This window comes from Sminthopsis crassicaudata, chromosome 1 (genome assembly GCF_048593235.1).
Source record: "Sminthopsis crassicaudata isolate SCR6 chromosome 1, ASM4859323v1, whole genome shotgun sequence".
Taxonomy (NCBI): domain Eukaryota; kingdom Metazoa; phylum Chordata; class Mammalia; order Dasyuromorphia; family Dasyuridae; genus Sminthopsis; species Sminthopsis crassicaudata.
Window position 1 is genome coordinate 232,182,615 of NC_133617.1, and position 24,929 is coordinate 232,207,543.

The 24,929-nt window shown below is 37.8% G+C and overlaps 3 protein-coding genes across 3 annotated transcripts in view; 1 reads left to right on the top strand and 2 right to left on the bottom strand.

Moving 5' to 3' along the window:
* Positions 1-3,863, top strand: part of ENOSF1 (enolase superfamily member 1) — a gene marked incomplete at its 5' end in the record, with an annotated part of 47,130 nt that extends 43,267 nt beyond the window's left edge. The window contains 1 exon segment of the mRNA XM_074276168.1: positions 1,508-3,863. Coding sequence (XP_074132269.1) covers positions 1,508-1,609 — 102 coding nt within the window.
* A 9-nt stretch (positions 3,864-3,872) lies between these two features.
* TYMS (thymidylate synthetase) lies at positions 3,873-16,353 on the bottom strand. The gene is made up of 7 exons (XM_074276187.1): positions 15,648-16,353; positions 13,610-13,683; positions 9,350-9,524; positions 7,931-8,032; positions 6,292-6,467; positions 5,454-5,525; positions 3,873-4,390 (listed from the first exon to the last, which is right to left on the bottom strand). Exons 1-7 carry the CDS (start codon positions 15,907-15,909, stop codon positions 4,253-4,255), a joined length of 999 nt encoding a protein of 332 aa, XP_074132288.1. The 5' UTR covers positions 15,910-16,353; the 3' UTR covers positions 3,873-4,252.
* A 5,527-nt stretch (positions 16,354-21,880) lies between these two features.
* CLUL1 (clusterin like 1) overlaps positions 21,881-24,929 on the bottom strand; it is a 30,609-nt gene continuing 27,560 nt past the window's right edge. The window contains exon 9 of the mRNA XM_074285219.1: positions 21,881-22,297. The gene's annotated coding sequence lies outside the window, so the exon portion shown is untranslated. The remainder of the gene's footprint in view (positions 22,298-24,929) is intronic.

The following is a 24,929-nucleotide window of genomic DNA, read 5'->3' on the forward strand; positions in this document are numbered from 1 at the left end:
GTTTCTCCTGTGCTCCTATGTTTACAATAGACTATTAGTTCTGCATTAGTTCTTAGGATATAAAACTAAGCTTGGAATCCAGAAGACTTGAATTTAAATCCTCCTTTAGACATTATAGGGTTACCCTGGGCAAGTCACTCAACCTATATCTTTTTCCTCTTTTATAAAATGGGGAAAATAATATCATATACCTCCCTACATTGTCGTGAGGATCGAATGAGGTATCCAAATTGAGGACATTTTGCAAGTTGTAAAGTGCTACATAAATTATATCTATTATTATTAAAATCATCAGAACTGAGCTTTAGAGTGAGCTGCAATCTTATAAAGTAAAAACAAAATTATTATTATTTTATCTAGCTGTCATATAAGATTTGATTACCATGACTTCAGGACTTCTTTGAAACAGGCTTCTATGAAAATTCTTTAGACAGCATTTCCATTTTGAATTGGCTCTGAATATAATAGTCATCATTCAGAAAGCTTTTAAAAAATTGTTTTAGTTTTCCAAGAATTTGAACTTGGAGAGGGAAAAATTCAAAAGTTTTATGCTATTGTTTTCTTGCCCATATTCATTCATTACAAGGAGGTATCTAGGTGTTGCAGTGGTTAGATCCTTGAACTTGAGTCAGGAAGATGTTAAAATCGTGCCTTAGACACTTACCAGTGGCCTGAGACAAATGATAATCATAATAATATCTAGTATTTATATAGCTCTTTAAGGTTTGGAAAGTATCATACATTTTTTCTCATCACCTAAGCTATCACTCAGTTTACTCATCTGTTGTTGCTCAGTCATTTCAGTCATTTCTGGCTCTTTGTGACCCCATTTGAGGTTTTCTTGGTAAAAGATACTGGAATGGTTTGTCATTTCTTTCTCCAGCTTATTTTATAGATAAGGAAACTGAAACAGACCAGGTAAAACTTGCTCAGAGTCACACAGCTGGTAAATGTTTGAGGCCAGACTTGAATCCAGGAAGGTGAGTTTTCCTGACTTCTGGCCTGGCACTGTAACGACTGCACCATCTAGCTGCCTACTCACTCATATGTACAATGGGGATAATAATAACACACATTTCACAAGGTTGAGGATCAATTGAGATAACATTTATAACTACAAATGATATATTTGTGACCATAATCATAATGAAATTATCAAACTATTGTTTTCAGTTAAACAATTAAGAGACCATAATTGCTCAATTTCATCCCTGTAAGCATAACTGTAAGAGCCAAAAAAAGGAAGTTTTTCCAAGTTTATCCTTTATTTCTCAGTTCAGTGTGATGATATACAGACTTAAGTCTTGAAAGTTGACAAACATATCCAATTTAAAGCATCTATAAAGTCTGATAATTAAAACAACTGAATTACCTTGTAGTTGGGTTTTCATTAAAAAGAGGTCAAGGCAACTCTATTTCTGAGAGTAGCAGTATCACACTGAGCAAAGGTTTCTGTTCCCTTGAGATATCACTGCTTAATTAAAATATGTATTTTTTTTTCCCCAAGGATGCTGGCTACTCCACGGAAATGAAAGAAGAGTCTGTAAAGAAGCACCAGTTTCCAGGGGGTGAAGTTTGGCAGAAGCTCTTGGCTGCTCAGCAAAATTAAGTTCTTAGCTTTACTATGGCTTTTTCTTCTCATACAAATGAATTTTTAAGGGAGAGGGGAGAAAAGCTTATCTGATTTGACATATCACAGTAACAATATCATTCAAATCACAAGATTTAATTATGGAGATAAATCTCTGGTATCCTCCTCAATAATCTGAGAACCATATTCTTTAATTATTTTCTTAAAAGAGAAAATAGACTTATTATGTATGTTAATGTTTACATGTAGGACTATGTTAAAATGTTAGACTATATTTTAAGAAATGTTATATCAGAATGTTTGCTATTCTTACAAATGGTACATTTTTTTAAAAGAAGAAAAATGATGAGCCCTGAAATCCCTGGGATGGTGTTTAATATGGAACAAGGGCAAGATGAGAACATTGAGATATCAAAGGTGTTTTTGGTTTATCAAACACTAGATTAGTCATTAACTATTGTGTCTTATGAACCTAACCTGTTCCACTGATCCATCACTCAAAGGTATTTTGGGGCAGCTCCTCCTGCTCTCTACTGTTAGAGAGGAAATAAGGAAAGGAGAGGAAAAGCTGGTCCCTTTTCATTCTTTTAAGCATGTCTTCCAAGAATCGACTACATGCCACGAAATTTAAAAGGAAGTCTTACTATCTCTTAAGTGACATCTCTGAATCGGTAAATCAGCCAGATCTAGGTGGAAAGACTCATTATAAATCCCTAATTAAACCTTAAGAAGGATGGGTAGTTTCCACAACTGTGTTCTATATTGCACAAATATTGCTAATTTGAAAATTTTATGCTAAGAAAAATGCCAACAGAGTTTAAAACTTCCAGTGTGGATAATAAGTCAAGTATATGTTGATAGTCCATAAATATACACTAACTCTCCACGGAGCCCCAATAATGGCAGATAAAAGAAATGAAGAGTACAGTTGAGGAAATCAAGGCTGATTAGTGAAATGACTGGTCCTAAGTCCAATAACTAGAGGCAGAATGAGAACCCAAAGTCCTGACGCTTTTGTCTGGAACAGTCCACACACCCTCAGTAGAAGATGAAAGAGAACAGAAGGGGATGGCTTGGTCCTGAAAAGAACAGGTTGCTGCTGAGCCTGAGTGTTGGGCCAGGTCTGGATGTGAGTCCTTCATGCTGAAGGCTGAGCCTACAGAGTGAAAGATTGAAGGTGCTTACATACTTTGAAAGGGAGGGACAGCACCAACACAGAGAGGTCCATACAAAACATTTACTTCCAGGGGCGTAGAACACAAACAACTGGAGTGGGGAGGGCAGGAGAGCCTTTGGAGCCTTTTTGATGGCAGAGGTCCTTCTGTGCAGGCAGTTGGAGACCACTGATAATCATCAGCCTTGCTCCAAAAGGGCTTCCTTATTCCCAAAGGCTTTTTCTTGGCCCCAAGAGAAAAGTAGCCTTAAGCATACCCAAGCATCAGATTATAGGAGTCAAGATTACTTCAGGAAGACACAGGTCCCTTCATGACCTGTTGTTTTGAGAAGATAAATATACTTGAGATAAAGCAGGATCTTTGTGGGGGCAAAGCGAGGCCACATGAAATCCCTCGTCTTCCCCAACTCCAGAAAGCCCCCATCACAACCCTCCTGTCCTGAACCATGCCTTGGGTACATACATACACCATAGTTACCGACCTCCTTATGGCAAGGCCAGGCCAGGCCTAAAGGCAATACTAGAAATAGCAGCTTTCATGACTACACCTATTTGAAAGTCTATTTCCTATGTCATCCATTCCTCAAGTGGAAAAAGAAAAAAGGAAACCTCCAAAATCCAGTAGAATTTGATGGCCACATGGTTCTGTAACAAGCAATAATATCTGTAACTATAAATGATATAATTTATTCTGTAATTCAGGTTCTATAACAAGCAAAGCTGAGCAATAGTGAAACTGACTCGCAAAAGCTGATACAGACATGTTTCGGAAAGTATCAATCATGTTATATCTAAAATATGATGAGTGACTTTTGTTAGTTATTTGCTTTGTCATGTCTACATGTCATATTCAACGTATGTATTTCTCATCTTTCTTGGTGAAAATTTATGTTAAAAAATGTTTAAATGGGAGAGTCAACTAGTGACATTTTAATTGTCTTGAACCATAACCTGCCACTGTGCTTTGCACTTAGTGAATGCTCCATAAAGTACTAGTTGATGGAGATAACTTAAGATAGTCTATTGAGATCTCTCACTAGTAAATAGAGAATTCATGTGTAGGGGAACATGGATGTATTACATTAAAGAATAAGAAAATATCTACTCTGGAATGCAAAAATTGCTTTATTTTAATAATTACATAAGACAAAAAAATTGCAACTTTGTTTATAACCATTGTCTATATATTTGGAATAGTGGCGTTCACTTTTGTTAAAGTTGTCAGGTGCAACTATTTCAGATCAAATTATTTTATACGCATACACATACATACATAAATGTGTGTATGAATATAAAATAATCAACTGACCTATGTGTTTATGTCACAGGGGTGAATTAGATTTCCTCCACTCCAGCACCCCTTTTCATGTCTTTATAACATAAACTACATTTTGTTTGCCAAAATAAAGATGCTTTATAACAACATATAGTCTACATAGTATCCTGGAAAAGACAGAATACATTTTCAGCTGGACATTCAGACTGCTTTAGACAGCCATTTCCATCTTAATAGCTGGATGAGGATTGTAGTCTTCAATCAGGAAGTCCTCGGCCTTGAAATCATCAATAGCTTCAACTTTTCGAAGAATTTTGAGCTTGGGGAAAGGTCTTGGTTCTCGTTGAAGCTAAAAGCATAATTAAAAGGTAGAAATCAGATAAACACCACACACCCACAAAAAATAATTCACCTGAATTTTCAGAGGCTCAGTATGAGAAAACATCATGGAAGTATCATAAGGGGAGCACATAGTGAAAATTAAGTCTCTACACAACAGCAGTAGATAGATTGCTAGGCCTGAGTTGGGAAAGTCTAAGTTTAAATCCAATCTCAGAACCTCACTAGCTGTATGATCCTGGACCTGGCTTCCTCACCTTAACTATAAAATTAGCATCTACTTAGCACAATGTCTGGCATATATTAGGTACTTAATAAATGCTTGTTTTCTTTTCTAGGCAAAAACAGGTAGGTATCTTATCCTTTGGCTTTCCTGAGGAGATAGTATTTTTTTAAATAAACTTCCCATTTCCAAAATATAGATTAATTCTAAGGTCTATATTTTAGAAATAACAAATTATTGGACAGTTGTTATATTAATAATAGTGAATGGACTAAATTTGAAAAATAGACTACCAATATGTGTACATAGCTTTGATAGGAGTTACACATGAATAAGCTATGCTAGAAATTATTAAAAAACCACACTGGTTGGGAAAAAGTGGGGCTTTCCATGATGCCAAAGTATTCCTTATTACAAGGACTGATATCTTTGCTGTGATATTCCCCTAGTGATGCCATGGAATACCACATATTGGGAAAGAATGAAAAAACAAAACAAGTAACCCAAAGAGTGAGATTCATGGTAGGCATTAGGCAAGACTGGTTAAAAAAATATTACTGGCATATCACATACAAGGCAGCTAGGAGCTCAAAGGACAGAATACTGCACCTGGAGAATCAGGAAAATCTGAGTTCACATCTGGCCTCAAACATTTACTAGCTATATGACCCCAGTAAAGTCACTTAATCCTATTTCCTTCATCCTTTGGAGAAGGAAATGGCAAACCAGTCCAGTATTTTTGCCAAAAAAACTCCACGGACAAATGTAGAATCAAGTGTTGAGTCATACACAATTGAATGACTGAAGAACTCATGCACACACACACACACATTCAGAAAAAGCATCTTACCTGAATTTTCAGTGGCTCAACATGATTCAAGTATATATGAGCATCTCCCAGAGTATGTACAAAATCACCTGGCTAAAATCAGTGAGAAGAAACAAAGCAGTAATGATGCAATTTAAACAAAGAAAACATATTAGAGTACAAAATCCACTTTTGAGTTTAAATAACTGAATTCAAACAATTCAGTTTAAAAAAAAAATACAAGTCAGTTTTGAATTTATTTGTTTAGACTTCTTTCTATAATGTATCACAGAACCATAGATTTGGAGTGGAATATGCCTCGGAGGTCAAGTCCAACATCCTCATTTTAATTTTTTTTAACCAATTAATATTTATTGAGTGAATCAAGAAACATATGTGACTCCTAATTTTATGATCTATTATGATAGAAAATTTATGATTTTAAGAATCCTCTCTATATTTAAAAAATAAAACCTTACTTCTCTAGATTACCCTATTACAACTTTTTAAGAATGATTATAAGCCATCAGATATAGGTTATATATATTCAATTAACAGCCTCACTTTAAAGAAGAGGAAACCAAGGCATACATAAATTAAGTGGCATGTCTGAGACAAGATTTCAACCCAGACTCCAATCTAGAATTCTGGCCACTCCACTATACTGCTTCTCATCAAAACCTTTTTCAATTAATACACAGCAACAATGAGATTAAAGATTTAGTCCCTAATTTTACCAGAAGGTAAAGAATGACACAATTCTCACTCTTTTTTGAAGAAATTTTAAAATTTCTCCATTTTATCTCAAAAAGTGATACATGATTATTCTAATACTGAAGAACCCAGTGATTCATTTGGTGCTTACGAAAAGGTTTTCTACCTTCAAACCTGTGACTTGAGCAATCATGTAAGTAAGCAAGGAATAACTGGCAATGTTGAATGGCACCCCGAGGCCCATATCTCCAGATCGTTGATATAACTGACAAGAGAGTTCGCCATTCAATACATAGAACTGACAGAGAGCGTGGCATGGAGGCAGCGCCATCAGAGGAAGATCTGAGACCAGGAATGAGAAAAAAGGGAGATTGTAAGTAAGAGTCTTATTAGCATAGTTCTAAAAATGTGAAATATTTAAAAACATACTGGCTTCATATTGTGCTCCTCATCTAATCTTGTCTCAAAATAACCTATCATGATAATCACAATAATGATAACTGGCATTTATTTTAAGGATGTGCTTTGCCAACATTATTTCATCTCATCCTCACAACAACCCTGGAGGTTTTAATAATATTATCATTCCCTTGTTACAGAGAATTAGGCAAAAATTAAATATCTAAAGCCGGAATTGAACTCTGATCTTGCTGACTTTAAGCCTGGCGCTCTATTCATTGAGCCGGCTAGATACTGCAGTGACAATAAGAAAAAGATAACTAATTATCATATTAACCCTAGCAAATTACAAATTTATGGACAGGGACTTTTATGTTTTACTTTGTATCCTGGTGCCTGGCACGTGATTTGTTGGGTTGGTTTTTTTTAGTCTTTGTGACCCCATTTGGAGTTTTCTTGACATAAGACACTAGAGTGGTGTGCCATTTCCTTCCCCAGATCATAGTACAGATGAGGAAACTGAGGCAAAAGGGTTAAATGACTTACTCAAGTTAATAGTTATCTGAGTTAATAATAGAGTTAATAAGTATCTGAGGCTAAATTTGAATTCATGAAGATGAGTCTTCCACATCCTGTGCTCTATCCCTCCCACATAACAGCAGGTGTCAAATGCTTACTAACTTGGAAAAAATAAGGATTCTGAGCTTCCTCATTTAGTTTCTCTCAGTATGGCAGTGATTATAGGTTGGTACCACCACACCTGGCTTCATGCCATTTCTCTGAGCAACTGTGGGAGGATATATAAAGGTAACACTTGTACCACCTTATTCTTAATAGGGTTTTAAAATACAACTGAAACTGGATTAGAACTTTGTCAAAATGCTCTGTTAATGTGCCTCTATCAATGACCCTATTCCTTGGCAAAGATATCATGTTTGTCATGTTCTTTTCCAGGTCATTTTTCAGACAAGGAAACTGAGGCAAATAGGATTAAGTTTTTTTACAAACCACGATCACATAGCTATGAAGTGTTTGAATTCAGGTCCTCCTGATTCCATGGCCAGGGTTCTATACACTAGCTTCACAGCAACAACCAAAGTCCATCCCTGCCAGTTCTAAAATTCTACAATATTCTGTTTTCTCTTTCTGGTCTCATCATATTGTTTGTAAGTATTTCCAATTTTTTTTTCTATTGTTAACATGTCTTCCCAGAACAGAACTGCTAAGAAATGTTTTTGCAAGGGCATAGTCACTTAGAGATTCAAAGAAAGTCCTTAACTTATATAACTATCATTTAATTTTTAAATACTTCCTAAATGCTTAAATCCAAATGGATTCTGATGTTTTTGAAAAATCAGCAAGTTTTTGGCTGGTAATCATTATGATTTATTTTACAGGATACCTACCTTTAGGATTCCAAGCACACATAATGATCCTTCTGTCATCAGGGTTGGTTTTGATTGTGTCAATAACTTTTTGTAGCTGATCTACTCCTTGTCCGGAATAATCTGAAAGTTTAAAAAAAAAAATCCAGAAATATTTATAAGCAATAGGATGAGAGCAGAAAGAAAACTCTGAAAATTGTAGGATCTTGGAGCTTCAAGGAAGAGACCTTAATTGCCCTCTTAAAAATGGTGAAATCATGAAATAACTACTTCCAATGTTAAAGGGTCCTACTTGTTGGAAGTTTCTTAGACTGAACTGAGGATTCAAGCTGAGATCTACTTGACTCTTAAGTGTATTATTCTACCCACTAAATGATGTTTATATATTATCCTATACCCTGACAGTTGTTACTTGGCTTGAATTTGTAAAAACTTTTTTTTTCTTATCTCCCCAAAAAGGGGATAAGAATTTTTTTTTTTTTTAATTTTTGCTTTTTTTAAAGACAGGAGAGTTAGAGAAAATTTAAACCATGTCTTCAAAAGAATGCCAAATAGAATAAGTGGTAATAGTAGCCATGATCAGAGAGGTCAAGTTCCAGGAATTTATAAGAGCCTATGCTGATAAATGCTATAATAATAATAATTCAATTTTTTATTTTCAGTTCCAAATTCCCTTTGCCTCCCTCTCCCATCCATTGAGAAGGCAAGAAAAACAATGTCCATCATTACAATTAGGTATAATCATACAAAATTAATTCTATGTTACTTGGATATGTGTAAAGTACCTAGATTATTATAAATCTGTAAGATAAACACAGGCAAATGGGGAGAACTCTGAATTAGACTAGCAAAGACAAAGAAGTTGGAACCAAGGGAAGGTCAGTAATTTCTGCTCTTCAAAGCATTTGCTGGGAAATAAAATTTGGTAGGAGATTTGAGGAATGGACATGTGTGCAAAGCTTTAAAACAGAAAAAGGCAAGAACCATAAATAAAAGAAGGTCCTGGGGCTCAAAAAAGGTATAAGTATTTAGTCTGTGGAATGGGCCTGTGAACCTGATCTTTTGATACTCAGTACTGGGATGATTTTGGGCAACTCATGTAATCTACTCAGGCCTCAGTTTCCTAATCTGTAAAAATAGGGAGTTGGACTAGATTGCCTTTAAGGGCCATTCCAACTCTATAATCTATTTTCCTATAAAGAAACCACTTGGGGAAGATGCTTTGAGGTTCAGCTTTGGAAGCTACTCCTTGCCTCTCAGGCATTCACACCGTCCAGAACAGAGACATTTGTCCAGTAGACCTCATGTGGGTAACAGTGTTTTTTTTACTCCCCCAGTATGCATTTCTTATTTCTCCATACTCTCGTCTGAAATAATAGAATACGCCTACACTCTTGACAACACATGTGCAAAGCTGACTCATCACCCAAGTCTCCTCACCTGTGTTCATTTCTTTGTATTCTGCCCCAAAATGTCTCCATTGGAAGCCATACACTGGTCCCAAATCTCCTTCCTCCCTGGTAGTGAATCCCTGCTTGTCCAAAAAGTCTCGTGATCCATTGGCATCCCAGATTTTCACTCCTTTGGCAGAGAGCTCCTTAGCATTTGTAGAACCCTACAAGAAGTGAGAAAGAAGTCTTTCTACTCCACTGTCAGAAAAACTCAGGGGCCTACCAAAATGGCATCACCTGTACCTGGGAATTCTTGCCCTATGACAGCAATGGGATGCACCTCTATCTCTCAGACTTCCCTTTTTTCCCCCTGAGGCTGGGGTTAAGTGAGTTGCCCAGGATTACACAGCTAGGAAGTGTTAAGTGTCTGAGGCCAGATTTGAACTCCAGTCCTCCTGACTTCAGGGCTGGTGCTCTATCTACTGTATCACCTAGGTGCCCCTATCTCTCAGACTTCCAAAAGAGGAAGGATAGTGTGATGAAACTACACGTGGGAGACACAATTCATGGGCTTGATGTAGGTGCAGTCGCTGCCCAACTTTGGATCAGTCACTTTATTTCTTTGACCCAGTGCTTGCTTATGTGTAACATGGATATAATATAGTTGAAACCTGCATTGCACTGTACCTACCTTCACAGAGCAGTTATGAGGATCAAATGAAACAATGACACATATTTTAAAAGTACTTTATAAGACTACCTTGCAAGATAGATCATCTCCAGATGAGATAATGCTTATTGAATGAAAAGTGCCACATAAATGTAAACTAAGGAGAAGAAAAAATAAATCAAATGTCAATGTAGTCTTTCAACATCAAATTCCTTCTCCTTCATAACTTCAACTTTTTAAAAAAGATTATTTTCTCCCTCAAATTCTTAAATTCTAAGTCCTCTCAATTCTTCCTTTCTTTCCTTTTCTAAAGTGAACTCAAATTTGTTTTTTTAAGTACTATCACTTTCAACATATTTTCTTATCTTCCAAATAACTCTTCAAGAGTTTATTCTCCATTCTTTCCTCATAAAAATTTCTTGATTGGAAAGTTCCAATTTCTCTATTTTTTTTCTCAATCTAGTCAAGATTTATTAAATACATACTATGTAACCATTACTGCTAAGTCACCAAGATGAAAAAAAGATCATGGTTCCTGCTATCAAGGAAGTTACACAATCAAAATACAATTAAATGCATTTGAGAGATGAGGTGGAAGAGATTAAATGAGGGAGGAATAAATTCCAGCTGAGGGAAAGAAAGTCTTTCTGAAGGTGATGGACCTTGAACAAAATTGAACCAGCTGTGGCTTCCAGGTCTAAGGAACAACATGTGCAAGTTACAGAGAGAGAGAACAGGATGAAATGAGGGAATGGATAATAGTAACAATCTGGCTGCCTTGTAGATTGTGTTCAAAGGAGCAGGGCACATTAAGCCTGAAAACTAGGTTAAGCCACATACCAGAGGGCCTCATGGGCCAAGCAACAATGTCTGAATTTTGTTTGGTGGGCAATGGGGAGCCTTTGAAATTTCTGAGCAAAGGAGTTAATAAATTTTTTGCAGCAATGTGAAGAAGGGCCTGGAGAAAAGAGACAGGCTAGTCAGGAAGGGTTTTTAATAGGACAAATAAGAGAGTTAATGAGGGCTTAAACTAGTGTGCTTCAGTGGGAATAGAAAAGGCTAAATGGGAGAGATGCTGCCAATGCAAAATCAATAGGACTGGGTAATGGATCAGAAGTGGGGAGGGAGAGGGAAGAATCGGATTTCAAGCCCTTAGAGACAGTAAATTTAGTACTGGGTACTAAGCTAAGCATGAAGAAAGGTAAAAGACTTGCTCTCAAATAGCCCACAGCCTACTAAGGGAGAGAATGTGCAAAGAAATATGAACAAACATAAACAAACAAACAAAAAAATATGAAACAAAGCATGTAAAGGGCAAAAGAGAAGCAACCAACAGAAGGAAGAACTAAGATAAAGGGGGACCACAAAAGGCTTCTTGATGAATATTTTGGAAGGAAACGAGGAAGCTGGAGAAAGAAAAAGCCAAGCTTGGGAGACAGAGAAAATGTCCAGAATCAGGCCATGGAAGGTACTTTGTGAAAAACAGCAAGGAGGCTAATGTCACTGGACAGGCCTGGAAACCATTTTGGAAGGGCATCTTCCAGAATTATGCCAAAAAAGTTGTCCAAATGCCTATATCCTTTGATATAACAATACGACAATAGGTCTGCTTCCAAAGGTAATCAAGGAAAAAGGGAAAGAACTTATATATTCTAAAATATTTATGGCAGCTCTCTATGGTGACAAAGAACTGTATATTGAAGAGATATCCATCAATTGAGGAATGGCTGAATAAGTTGTAGTATATGATTGTGATGGAGCATTTCTCTGCTATATGATGAGCTTGATATTCTTAGAAAAACATGGATAAGATAAAATAATGAGTAAATGAGCAGAACTAAAAGAACACTGTATATAGTGACAATGATATTGACTATCATGATACTCAGATATATGAAGGAAGATACTATCAATATCTGAAGAAAGAACATATAGAAATATGTATAGGATTTTACAAGTACATATCTGTGTGTGTGTGTGTATTTCTAATGGCAGCTATAGGGGAACAGGGCAGGAAGGAAAAAAAGAAATTTACATAACCTTATTTACATTTAAAAGGAATACCAAGTTGTACATAAGAGATTTGAAGTTTGATGTGCAATCATTTGTTGAATTTCACAATATTAAAGAATGCTTTATTTGCATAATAAATATATATATATAAAATGTTCAAAAGAAACATATCCAGGAAGAAAAGGAAATTGAGGACAGAGGGAATGAGAAGTTCTGCTTAAGACCTGATGACTTTGAGATGTTTACACAATATCCAAGTGTGATAACAGCAAGCAATTGGAAATATAGGAATGGAGCATGGGGAGAGATTAAAACTACACTTGAGAATCATTTGCATGAAGGAGGTAACCAAAGTCATTGCAATAGATGAAATTGCCAAGGCAAAGACTCTAGAGAGCAGATAACTGAGGACATTCACAGATAGGAGGGAGGAAAAAGAACACAGGAGATAGAAGAGAGCAGTTTTCAATTTTCCCTTCATCAGCTTCTATATTAAGAAACTGTTATTCATTTATGTCGGACTCTCCATGACCCCATTTGCAATTTTCTTGACAGAGATATTAAAGTGCTTTGCCATTTCCTTCTCCAGCTCATTTTACAGATGAGGAAACCAAGGCAAGCAAAGTTAAATGATTTGCCAAGGTCACACAGCCAGCAAGTCTGAGGCCAGATTTGAACTCGAGCCTTCCAAACACCAGTCCTGGTGCACTAGTCACTATGCTCAGCATCCCGGGATTTCTGGCTTAGTGCTACTGAGTCAAGTTCTAGAGTCCAGGACTAGAAAATGGAATCTTTTTGATAATAAGCTTTTAGCATTAGTCTTAACACCTGAGAAGAGACATTAGACCTACCATATAGTATCCATGGCCTCCAGGAGTGAGAATCTCCTGGCTTGTGGGTAGAGAAGGATGGCCAGACTAGGAAAAGCACTAAGAGAAGAATTGTTTGTCCTTCATTCTCGAAGAGGTCCATGATATTTGGAGGAAATCCCACGACATGCAATGAATTGGATTTATGTGAGGGAGGGCTGTGCAAGGTCACCTGGCTCCCTCCCCCCCAGAGCCATCTGGGTCCAGTGACCAGACATAGATTAGGACAACTGGAGATGGCTCTGGATGCAGTGGGAGACCTGGGCCTTTTTAAGCTAAGGTCTTCCACAGATTTCAGTTTGACTGAAGCAGCCATTCAGTAATTAAGACTAGAAGGATGAAAGCAGAAGGCTTTTAGTACATCTGTCTTCTCTTCACTGTGAGCCATTTTTAATTCAGTTCTTGTGACTGATATTTTCACTAGTACGTTTTTTCATCTTCAAAAAAAATTTGATATCTTTTTTACAGCGACTTCATTTCCAAAGATGTCTCTCTTCCCCCTTTATCTGGGGAACCAGCTCTTGAGAAAAAACAGTTCAGAAAAACAGCCCACCCCATGAGTCTCACAGGCATAGTTTCTCCCCCCCACCCCACCCCCACCCCGGCCTCTGGGTCTGTTCTCTAAGTAGATAACTACTCTTGTTTTTTGCTTATACCAGAGATGAGGTAGTATTTAACATCACGGAAGCTAGGGCAAACAAAAGCAGTAATAAGTGTTATTTAGAGAACTTTAGGCTTCTAGCTAGAAACATTTTACCTTAATAAACCACAGCAATTCCTCTAGTACACCCTTCCAGAACACACGTTTGGTTGTCAGCAAAGGAAACTCATCTGAAAAAAAAAAAGAGCACACACACACACAAAAAAAAATACAGAAAATTGTACTAGGATGTTAAGAAGGTCACCCTGAAATAAAATTTATGAAGATGGAATAAGTCTCCTCCAGGAGCACACGGCATTGATGTAATCGACATGAATAAAAAACCAAACTAGGAAATCATGGATTCAGTGCAAGTAGCCTGTGCTGCCACCTGCCACACACTACAGGGGGTGTTCAGCTGAGAAAGGTTAGGATGCCAGCAGGGAAGACAATGTGTTCTGATAAGTCACACAAGCTGCCTCTTTAGCTCAGATGTTGTGGACCACCATGGAAACAACCTCCAGAGCAGTCTCCTGAATCTGGGTGGATACTGGGCTGGGCCACTCTTCCAAATTCCATTTATCCCCCAAATGATCATTTGCTCAATCTGGGTTAAGTGAGGCCAAAAAGAAATCAGGTTAAAGACAAATGGAAATAATAAAAATTAAAGATAACTCTGCCCATGGGTGCCAAATGCCTGCGGATCATTTGCTCAGGCTGGACAGAACTTAAGCTATACCATGCATATGAAATGTCTGCTCTGGAGAATGGGTATCATTTGCATTTGGTATGGGTTGGATGGTTTTCTTTTGTGGTTGTTTTACAATGTTGCTAGTACAGCTGGAAGTCTCTATCAGGTCCAGCTCCCTTATTTTTAAAGTGTAGGCCCGGAGTTCACCTGACTCCCCAGACCACAGGGTACTAAGCAGCAAAGCCTGTATTCTAAATATGAAGTCCTTTCCACTTGTCCGGATGGAACCCCAAAGGGCTGTAGTGGAACTTTCAGGCATTCACGAATTATTTAAACTTCTATTTTTGACCTGGCCCTCCTGTCTCTAGCCTGCTGTTTTGGCTCCAGAAAAAGCTATATGAATATTATTACAAAAACTGCTTGCCCAAGGTCACAGAGTTAATAAACAGCCGAGGTAAGCAAGCATCTCCCTGGGGTAGTGGATGGAGGCTAGACTTGCAGACGGGAAGATCGGAGTTCAAATTCTGCTTCAGACACTATTAGCTGTGACGCTGAGAAATTAATTTGTTCACCTCTCTGGGCCTGACTGTGCACGTCTGTAAAGGGAAAGGTTCGGAATGGGTGACGTCCATGAAGTCCATGGGAAAGCTCTGGAATTGTTACCTGAGATAGGGTTAAAATTCTCATGCTTTAAAGTTGTAGTGACCCATGCTGAATTTAAATATTTAAAGTATATGCAAACGAGAAGCAAAGTGCCCACTCTGGAGAGAAGACGAGTTGAATTCAAATCCAGCTCCAACGCTTCCTAGCCCTATGACCCTGGACCCGCGGAAGAAAGCAGTGACAAACTCTTCCACTATCTTTCCAAGAAGACCCCAGTGGGATTAGGAAGGGTGGGACGTGAGCAAGTCAAGCGGAGGGTGGGCTTTCAGTTTCTGGGAAAAATGAGGGCGTTGGAAGAAAAACGACACGTCGCGAAGTTACCGTGACCTCCGACTCTGCGGCAGAGCTGGCTGGCCCCGGATGCACGTTATCGGACACCTGCAGTGTGGTGTTTAGGTTTATTCTGAGAAGCGGCTCTCTCGGAGCATTCGGAGGACCGCTGGGTAGCTTAGGGAACGGTAGCGATAGAAAACGTACGATTTCAATAAAAATGCAATTAAAAAGCGCACCCACGTGACCGTCCGGCCAGCTTTCCTGACTGGGGCATTTGCACGGTCCCGCAGCGCTCCGCTCGCTCCCACAGCAAGCAGAGAGCCGAGTCCGGCCGCCGGGATTATCTCAGTCTGAGGCTGAGGTCGCAGAGCGGCTGATTCATCCGCAACGCTCCCTGGTAAACCAGGGCCCGCAGGGGGCGGGGAAGGAGGGGGCTGGCCCCCACGCGCCGCTGCCTGGGACCGAGCCCGGCTTCCCGAGCCAGGCCGCCCTCCCCGTCCCGACGCGCCCTGCCTCCCCTCTCCCCACCTCGGAGGTTGTAGCGGGCTTGCAAGCCGAACACAGACAAGGTGCCGGTGCCCGTGCGGTCCTCCTTCTTGCAGCCGTGCTGGAGGATGTGCTCAAGCTGCTGCAGATACTGCTTCTCCCCGTGAGGCCGGGGCGGCGGGCTGGGGCCGGGGCCGGGGCCGGGGCCGGGGCCGGAGCCCGGGCTGGCTGCAGCCACATCCCGGGGCTCGGCTCTCGCCTCCGGAGCTAGCTGGTTCTGCAGCTCGGAGCCCGCGGCCGGCATGGCTGGGGAAAGAGATCTGGGGAGGCGAGCCGCGCGGTCTGGCTCGGCCCTTTTTTCTTGGCGCCTTTTTTCTCAATTTAGGCAACTCCTCTTCCTGCTGCAAACTAAAACGGAATTTCCGCCCCGGAGACCCTGAGTACGGCGCTCAGGGTGGGAGAGAACATGCGCAAGAAGCCCCTGGTAGCCCTCTCCCTCTATTCTCTCAGGGCTCCCCACTGCTCAGACCTGGTACCTGGGCCTGAACATGGACAGCTCACAGCGAACCATTCAGTAGCCCCCTCACACTGAGCCCCTCCCCACTTTCCAATCTCACGCCTTAATCGTGGATCCAGAGATACTGGCCAGGCCGCCCCTCTCTCAGGAGACGCCGGCTCTGCCCAAGGCACTGCCTCTGCCTGCCCCCCCAGCCTGGGACGCTCTCCCTCCGTCACCGACCCCTGGCCTCCCGGCATCCTTTAAGGCCCCACCAAATTCCCACCCGTTACTACCGGAAGCCTTTCCCAACCCTTAATTCCAGGGCCTTTCCTTGATGATCTAGGGATAGGGATAGGGAACTATTCTATAACTATCTGGATTTGTATAACCGCCTACGCGGGTGGTTTCTCCCTCAGACGTGATTCCTTGAGATAGGGCCCGCCTTTTGTCTCCTTGTGTCCCCCACTTACCACAGTGCTGGTACCTCGTGGGAACTTTCTAAATGGTCCTTCATTCTTGATTGATAAAACACCTTCACAGACCTATCTTTGGCCCTTCCGAATCTCTATGCTTAGCATTGTCCCAAGCACATAACAGACTCTTAATAAATATTGATTGATTGATTGATTGGTAAAACAAATATCCTCATCCCAATATAATGTAAACACCCAATGTTAAACATGTTTGAGGGAGGACTGACTTACACTCAGAAGTGCTCGATGAATGGAGATGACTTTAAATCAAGATTTCCCCAAACCCTTCATTCTTAGAAGAGTTCTATTTCTCACATACCCTCGTTCTTAAGATTTCTATTCACCATATAGCTTGGGCTATAAGCCTGTATTTTGTAGTAAAACTCATGAAGTCAGGAAGGCCTGGTTACAAATCTGATAAATACTGCTTAGCAAAGGCCAGGACTTGTTCAACTTTTTCCACTAAAGATTCCTTTTCCACCCAGAAATTTTTACTTGACCCAGATATATACGCTTATAAAATAGGCCAGATTTTATTGATTTCCTGATAATAAATCATTTCATAACCCCCTAGTTCCTTGAACCCATACGGGGTTCGTACCCCATAGTTTAAGAAGCTTTAAGACAATTCCAGAATTCCCAGTAAATTCTGCCTTTTAATATGGTCCTAATTGGAGATAAAAATCATGTTAATTTTAGGATTCACTTTTTTGGCTATTAATGGAGAAAACCCTCATATAAAATTTTCAGAAAACATTATCAAGTGATTATATTGACTGCTCTAAATTTACCTTATTCTTCCTTATTGTCTGGGTTAGGATCAAAGCTGAAAGGGAACTTTCAAGGTCAATCAGCCCCACTAGTGCTGAATCCCTTCTGCACTTCTTCTGTTCGGTCATTTCAGTCATGGCTGGCACTTTATGACCCTATTTGGGAGTTTTCTTGGAGTATTTTGCCATTTCCTTCTCCAGTTTATTTTACAAATGAGCTGTTGAGGCAAACAGGGTTAAGTGACTTGCCCAAAGGCACACAGTTAGTCTCTAAAGCTGAATTTGGAATAAGGGAGTAACTTTTTTTTTTTTTTTTAATAACCTTAAAACAGGAGTTGAATTAATAACAAGTAGTTCCTCTTAAAGTATAAACAGTTGTGACCAAAAGAACTCATAGTTAACAGAAACTCCCCAATTTTACTAATAAATTTTAAGTATCAGTACCCTGCAGAAGCTTTAGTGTACCCTGCCATCTTGCATATCATACATGTCTCTGTTCAGGAATCTCACATTTCTCCATCTGCAACATTCTGAATTCCTATGTAAATTTACCAGACCCTCTTTTTTTTTTTTGTTGCAGGTAGTTTTTTTGACTTTCAGGAGAATCATCCTCTAGAAACTGGGTAACATTTTCACCTTTGAGTCCCTGGCTCCACTACCTAACTTGATTAACAAAAACTCAAAAAAAAATTTATTTTATCCATCTGGAAATGTTTTTTTCATATAAATCACCTTCTAAAAGATTGAACAGTAATACAATGAAACAGAAGAAAAGGATTAAAAAACTAGGCAGTGACAAGTTGTGTGAGTATCTTTAAAAGCCTTTACTTGAGGTTACTTAAGTTATTTTTCAGATTTGATGTAATTTTAGCTGCTGTCTCTGCCCCAAAGATCCCTTCACTTACTCTCCCTCAGGGATCTCATTAGAACAAAAGGGCCTTTTACTTTTTTCCTGACATATTTTAACCCAAATCATCAAGATTTTCCAAATCTTTTCCAAGCATATGCAAAATCTCCTCTGAGATCATTCAATTTTCCTGTTCTGCCCAATTCTTTTATTTTTTCTTACTTTTCCCCCCTCTATATAAACCCTTACTCCATTCTGCTGGGTTGCCCATCTGTCTTAAGGAAGAGACTGGAAGGATGCATCGCCTCTGACTCCCAGTAAATGCCCAAATAAATGCCCATGCAAGTTGATTTGGAGATGGTTTGAGCCTGAACTCTCTCAGACAAGACACCACACTCCACAACCCAACATCTCTGGCATACTCAACAGTTGTATATTTGGTATTGTCAAAAGTGCCACGAGGACATGGGAAATCTTCATAGAAAATGGAAAATTCAAAGTTTAAAAATCTATCTTGGTCCTCTTTTTTTGGCATAAGATTTTAATATAATATTTTAATATTAAGATTTTAATATAGAAAAGAATTTAAAATTGTTTCAGTATACCCTGATCCCTTTGGTCAAATCATCCCACAAAAAGGAGTTAGCTCACATTTTGAAGGCTTGACTTATTTAATGTCTTCCTATTCAATATAGATATAAAATGTGTACAATCTGCCATACAGGATTGGGAAGAAAGTACACTAGAAAAAAAAAAAGGGATGTTATTATTTTTAACTTAAATTCAGGTGATTTTGTGGATTGATCTCCTGTCTCAGATTCTGATGCCTCTACTGGGTAGGATTATTGAGGGTTGACTTCAATAAGGTTTACTTTGGACTTTTCATTCCTTCCACATCTCAGCTTCCCATACTGTGTTCACCCTACCTGTGTCTCATGGAATACACTGATTTCCCTTCCATTTCACTAAAATATACTCTTTTCTCACTTTTAACCTCTTATAATTCCTAATTTCTTTCAAAGCTCAAATCACATGTTCCTCTTTTGGGAAGTCTTTCTTGATTCTTGTACAGCCCCCACAATCCTGGGGTGCTCTCTCCATTGCTAAGTTATCTTGTATTTACTTAATGGAAGCTTTTCCTGATCCTCATCCTTCATCCCAACTCAACATTGCTCCATCATCTTGTATTTATTTATCAGTAAATGTATACCCTACGTAAATTCTTGAAGTTCACGAATTTTTCTTCCTTTTTTCTTTGTTTTTTCCAAAACTTATCATGGAGCCTTGCACCCAATAAGTGCTTAAAAGTACATCCTTGAATAGATTGGATAATATCTTTCTCAGGGTAGGTGCTACCTGATCATTATTTATTGTTAATAATATTTTATTTTTTCTTATATGTCAAGAAGTTTTAGCATTCATTTTTATAAGATTTTGAGGGTAAGAACTTAGGAGTGACTGAGAAGAGGGACTGCAGTAAGAGGAAAATGTCAGCATTTCTGGGATGTACATTATGTGCAGGTCATTAATATGGACAATTTAGTCTTTTTATATTACCTTTCTACTCTCTCTTCCTCAACTCCCCCCATGTTTACTTTTATTATGGCCTCAGTCAAGAAGTCAGCATCATATGATCTGAAGTAGAACTAAAGTTTGAAAGATTTGCCTTAAAATCCTGCCTGAGATATTGCCTATGTGACCCTGAGCAAGTCACTTAGCTTCTCTCAAAAATCAGTTTACTCATTTGTAAAATTCAAGAATTGTACTTGATCCCTTCTAATTCTAAATGGTTAAGTGCATGATTATACACATTTATTATTACATATAATTATAAATGCTTCTTATAATAAATACATAAAATTTTAAATAATAAATAATTATAAATGCTTATTTTCTTTCCTTCCTCCTTATAACTTGGAAGTCTCTACACTATAAGTTAGAGCTTGATGAATCATTTTGTTGATTTTGTAGACTTAAGAAAGTGATGGAGAAAATGTTAATAATATAGATTAAAAGTGACCCTGGAATTTGGAAGACCTGAGTTCAAATGCAGCCTCAGACACTAGCTGTGTGACTGTATGCCTCCAAAAAACAAACAAGAATACAGATTAAATTTAAGAGTATATCATATACATAGTGAGGTTTTTCCTCCCAGAGAGCCATTTGTAAAACATGTATCAGTATTCCCCTTAGAGAAAAAGAATTCTTAAATTAGAGGGCATGTGTAATGTGTGTGTGTGTGTGTGTGTGTGTGTGTGTGTATAAACAACCAGAAAATAAATAAATGTGTTCAATTACACAGACAGTTTTAAACTTGGACATTAAAATTACCTCAGAATCAGTAATCTGAAAGAGTTAAATGTGTTCCTGAGTAGAGGTCAATATTTTGATATTCATGTGAGGGCAAAAGCTATGCACAAAAAAAAAAAAAAATGTTTCATATAGACTTTTGTCCCCACTTCTTCCCGGCTTTGTTTCAAAACATTTTTCTTCAAGTTCCAATCAGAGGAGATTTCTAAACCTCTAGTTTGGCTCTAAGTGATCATCTTTTTGCTTAACTTATTTCTACTTTGTCCTAAAAACCATAGACAGAGGATGTGGTAAAGATCATAGAATTTTGAGGATCATAGAATTTTAGATCTAGAAGCAATCTTAGAGAACATTTACTGGAATCCATCATTTCATAAAAGAGGAAATGGATAATCCAGAGGGGGAAGCCTATGATAGTAAGTTTATTTGGTGAGGTTTTGAAATCGCACTTCCCAGTGGCCTATTCTAATTTATCAGGCCATAAAGCACCTTGAAAAAAAGATTGAGTCTCATCTAACTTCTATATTTTCTCCAGAATGAATAAGAAATATTTACTGAATTTAATTCATATCAGATCTATAACATGCTTTCCTCAATTAAATTGAATTGACTTACTCTAGATTGGTTAGTGGAAGAACCAGGACTATCTTCAAGCACTCAATTTCTAATGGTCTTTCCTTTTCATATCAAAATACTAAATATGGAATAATTTATTGCTAATAAAACCTGGCTATATGGGCTTTATAATTTGAGATGAAACATGGAAGAATGAAAGTACATACTTTATACAAAGATTATATATCCTTAGAAAAATTAAGAGAATCTGATTTTGCCATTTGCCTCCATTATTTTAAAAATTAACCCTAACCCTAACCCTAATCCTAATCCTAACCTTAACCTTAACCTAACCCCAACCATAAAAGACCTTATCTTCCATTAAGAACAATTATTTTCATTTTGCAACGACTCCAGAGCATATTTCTGCTCTGTGTCTGGTCAAAGAGAGTAGATTAACACAATCATCCAGAGTTATTTAGAAAAGAAATTCCTTATATGAATTATTTTAGAAACCAAAAGATTCTCTCTGCAATTCCAAGAGTAGCCTTTCCTGTCCTAAGAAATACTGCTTCAACCTTGGGCTAATTACTTTATCTCATGTGTCTCAAGTTTGATCTATAAAATTATAGACTGATTAAGTTCAAAAGTCTTCTCTAACACTAAGATTCTTTGATTCTTTTTGCTGATTTCACCAACAAAGAGCAGTTTAACAAATAGTTTGGCTTTACATTCATGAATGTTGCAAGTACAATTGAAGAAAAATGACAAAATGTTAACCAAAAGCATGTGTTTTTCATTAAAATATTTATTTCCATTTTAAAAGAAAATACTACAGCATTAATTACAATTTTAAAGGTAATGCATATTACAAATATAAAACTGAATAGAAGGAAAGCCCCCTTTCTTATTTAGAAAATAACATATTAGTAAAACTGACATTTCAGGGACTAGATCTTCATTTATTTGGTATTTAAATAAAAATTCACAAAATATAGAGCATCTTGCAATTGCTTTACCCTTTTTTTTTTTAAAGTCTAAAGTATGTTTTGAACAGGTATTAAACTATTCTAGAAAATTATTCAGTTCTCAGTGCTTCATGGCATTCAAAACTAATACTTTACCTGCATAAAACTATATATCTAGCACGTTCATCACATTATTCTCCTCTATTTCACAATTCTGGGATCTCAGGCGATGGGAGAAGTCTAGATATTAGATGTATCAGATCATCTCACCTTAAAAAAAAAGGCAATGATAATATTCATTGTTGCAAAACACATCAAAAATCAAAACAGTTTATTATGTTTTTCATCTGCATTGCTCTAGTTCGAATAGGATAGAAAGAATAAATATCCTTGTCAAGTTATAAATACTCCCCTAGTGTTTAACATCTTTTAGCTCAGGTGAGATCTTATTCTTTGGGGGAAAGTATAAGAAATAGTTATAAAATAGCAATATGACAACAGAGGCTTCTGGTGAATTTTTTTGTAATTATAGCCTAGGGAATAAGAAAATAGCATAAGTGTTTTTAGTTCTTGAAAAATAAACAATTAAATATCATTAGCCATTAGATAAGCAGCAAATTAAAGTGTAAAGTTCTATTTATTCCTTTTTGATTACTGCTTACTGCTCCCTGAGGTTTTCCTGGATCATAAATGAACCATTCTCTCTTGTGGGAAAGCCAAATAGCTTTTTTGGTGCTTTCTCTGCTTATAATTGGTGAACAATAAACATTTATTATTTATGGTAATAATGGATATGTATCCATTAAGCTAGCACTTAATAGATAGGCATTTCATAGTGCTTAATGTTCTAGGTTACAAATGATAATAGCATAGGGGCATAGATTTAGAGAGAGAAAAGGCATCAACAGCCATGATTCCAATCTATACAATATACAGATGAGGATATTGAGATCCAGAGAGGTTTTATGACTTTCCCAGAACCATAACTACTAAGTAGATGAGATGGAACTTGAACATAGATCTTTCTGATTCGTTAGTGCCTTATCCATAAAGTGGCACATGGAAGAGAGGTAAACAAATAAAACATTTCTTAAGTGCTTACTAGGGGCCAGGTCCTATGCAAGGGATACAAAATCCAGAAAATAAAATGGTCTTTGCTCTAATAAAAAAAAAGACTCTGAAAATTAGAGAAAATAGAATTCAGTTAAGCAAAACACTTTTTTTTTTTTTTTTTAACTGATGGTTGGATAATGGGTAGGATTTCAAAATGGCCTTTTTTTTGTTCCTTATGGAAATTAAAGTTTGTAGCAAACTGCTCACTTTGTAGTCTGCAGCATCTAAGAGAGAGGTACTCATGATATAGTAGAAAAAAATGAATCTGTATTTGGAGAATCTGACTTCAGTTACCTGTGTGACCTTGATTAAATCACAATCTTTCTGATTTTCAGTGTTCTTTTTAATAGAATAAGGGATTTGGATTCTTATAATAGATCACATGATAATACATCCAACATGTTAAGATGTGCGTGTGTGTGTGTGTGTGTGTGTGTGTGTGTGATAGAGAGAAAGAGAGGGGGAGGGAGGGAGAGAGACAGAGATGGAGACAGAGAGGAAAAGAAATTGAATTAATTAGACAAATCCTCTTCCTCTCCACTTAATGGCTTACAATAATTGGCACAGGAGTTTGCTAGGTTGTAGAGAGCTGGACAATTAATAGCTAAAAACTCAGTGAGATAATCCATTCCAATTTTGAAGTTTATGAATAGAAAATATAAACTCAATTAGATCTGCCTCCCAAATGACCTCCCAAATGGGCCCAATTCTAGATTCTATATTGCTGGTTAACATGTTAAACTGGCCTACCTGGGAAATTTTAGGTAGGAAACAGCTCTTAGATTTACATGATTTCCCACTATTGTTGTAGAGTCATTTCCTCTTTAAAACTGAAAGACAGGAAGGCATTCTGTGAAGTCCTCCTAATAGGATCTAGTCCCTGATAGCCACACCTCCCTCCATTAATCAAGACAATAGGGAAGGGGAAAGAAGCATTTATTAAGTACCTACTATGTATTAAACACTGTGCTAAGGGTTTTACCAATATTATTTTGTTATCACTTGGCTGCCATTTATCTCTTTCTCAAAATCTACTCTTACAAACTTGGCTAGTATTGTTGAGAGTCAGATAACTCTCCCAGATATCCAATCTCCCAGACACATAAAACGTCTATGTTGTTCTTTGACTACACACTTTTCCTCCCCATACAGTTACTAAATCTCACTTCTACTTTCACAACATCTCTCCCATTATGTCCCTTTTTATATACTCACCCAAGTACCACTCTAGTTTAGGCACTTATCCCATAGCCTTCTATGGACCTACTATGTGCCAGACTTAGTATGTACCAGACACCATGTCTCCATTTCAATCATCACACAGCTGCCAAAATGAGTACAGATCTAATTTCTATTCAACAATCTACAATATTTTCTATAGAGAAATCCCTTATAGAATCAAGTTCTTTGTTTAGCATTTAAAAATCTTTCACAAATAAACCCTTTTCAGGACTAAATTCTAGTCCTTTAAATGGTCAGAGGCTACTTCTATGCCATGCTGCCCTGCTAAGTACTGGGTTATTCCTGTTATTGTTTGTCCTTCTTTGTGCTAAAAGAGGACCATGACATCAGGGAGGGGATGCCATGATATGCAAGTGAATTGGATTTAAGTGAGGGAGGACTGGGCAAGGTCACCTGCCTCAAGTTCCCCTCCAGAGCCATCTGGGTCCAGAAGCAAGATAGAGATCAGGACAATTGGAGATGACACTGCATGCAGTGAGAGACTTTGGCCTTTTTAAGTTAAGGTCTTTCCCAATCTTAGTTTGACTGAGGCAAGCTCAATTAGTGA

Excerpts from the sequence above, each read along its gene's own strand:
- TYMS (XM_074276187.1), bottom strand. The coding sequence starts at position 15,909 with ATGCCGGCCGCGGGCTCCGAGCTGCAGAACCAGCTAGCTCCGGAGGCG. Across the intron at positions 6,468-7,930 it reads GTGTGCTTGGAATCCTAAAG|ATCTTCCTCTGATGGCGCTG; the intron begins GTAGGTATCCTG and ends TCCTGGTCTCAG. Across the intron at positions 5,526-6,291 it reads CTCAAGTCACAGGTTTGAAG|CCAGGTGATTTTGTACATAC; the intron begins GTAGAAAACCTT and ends CACTGATTTTAG.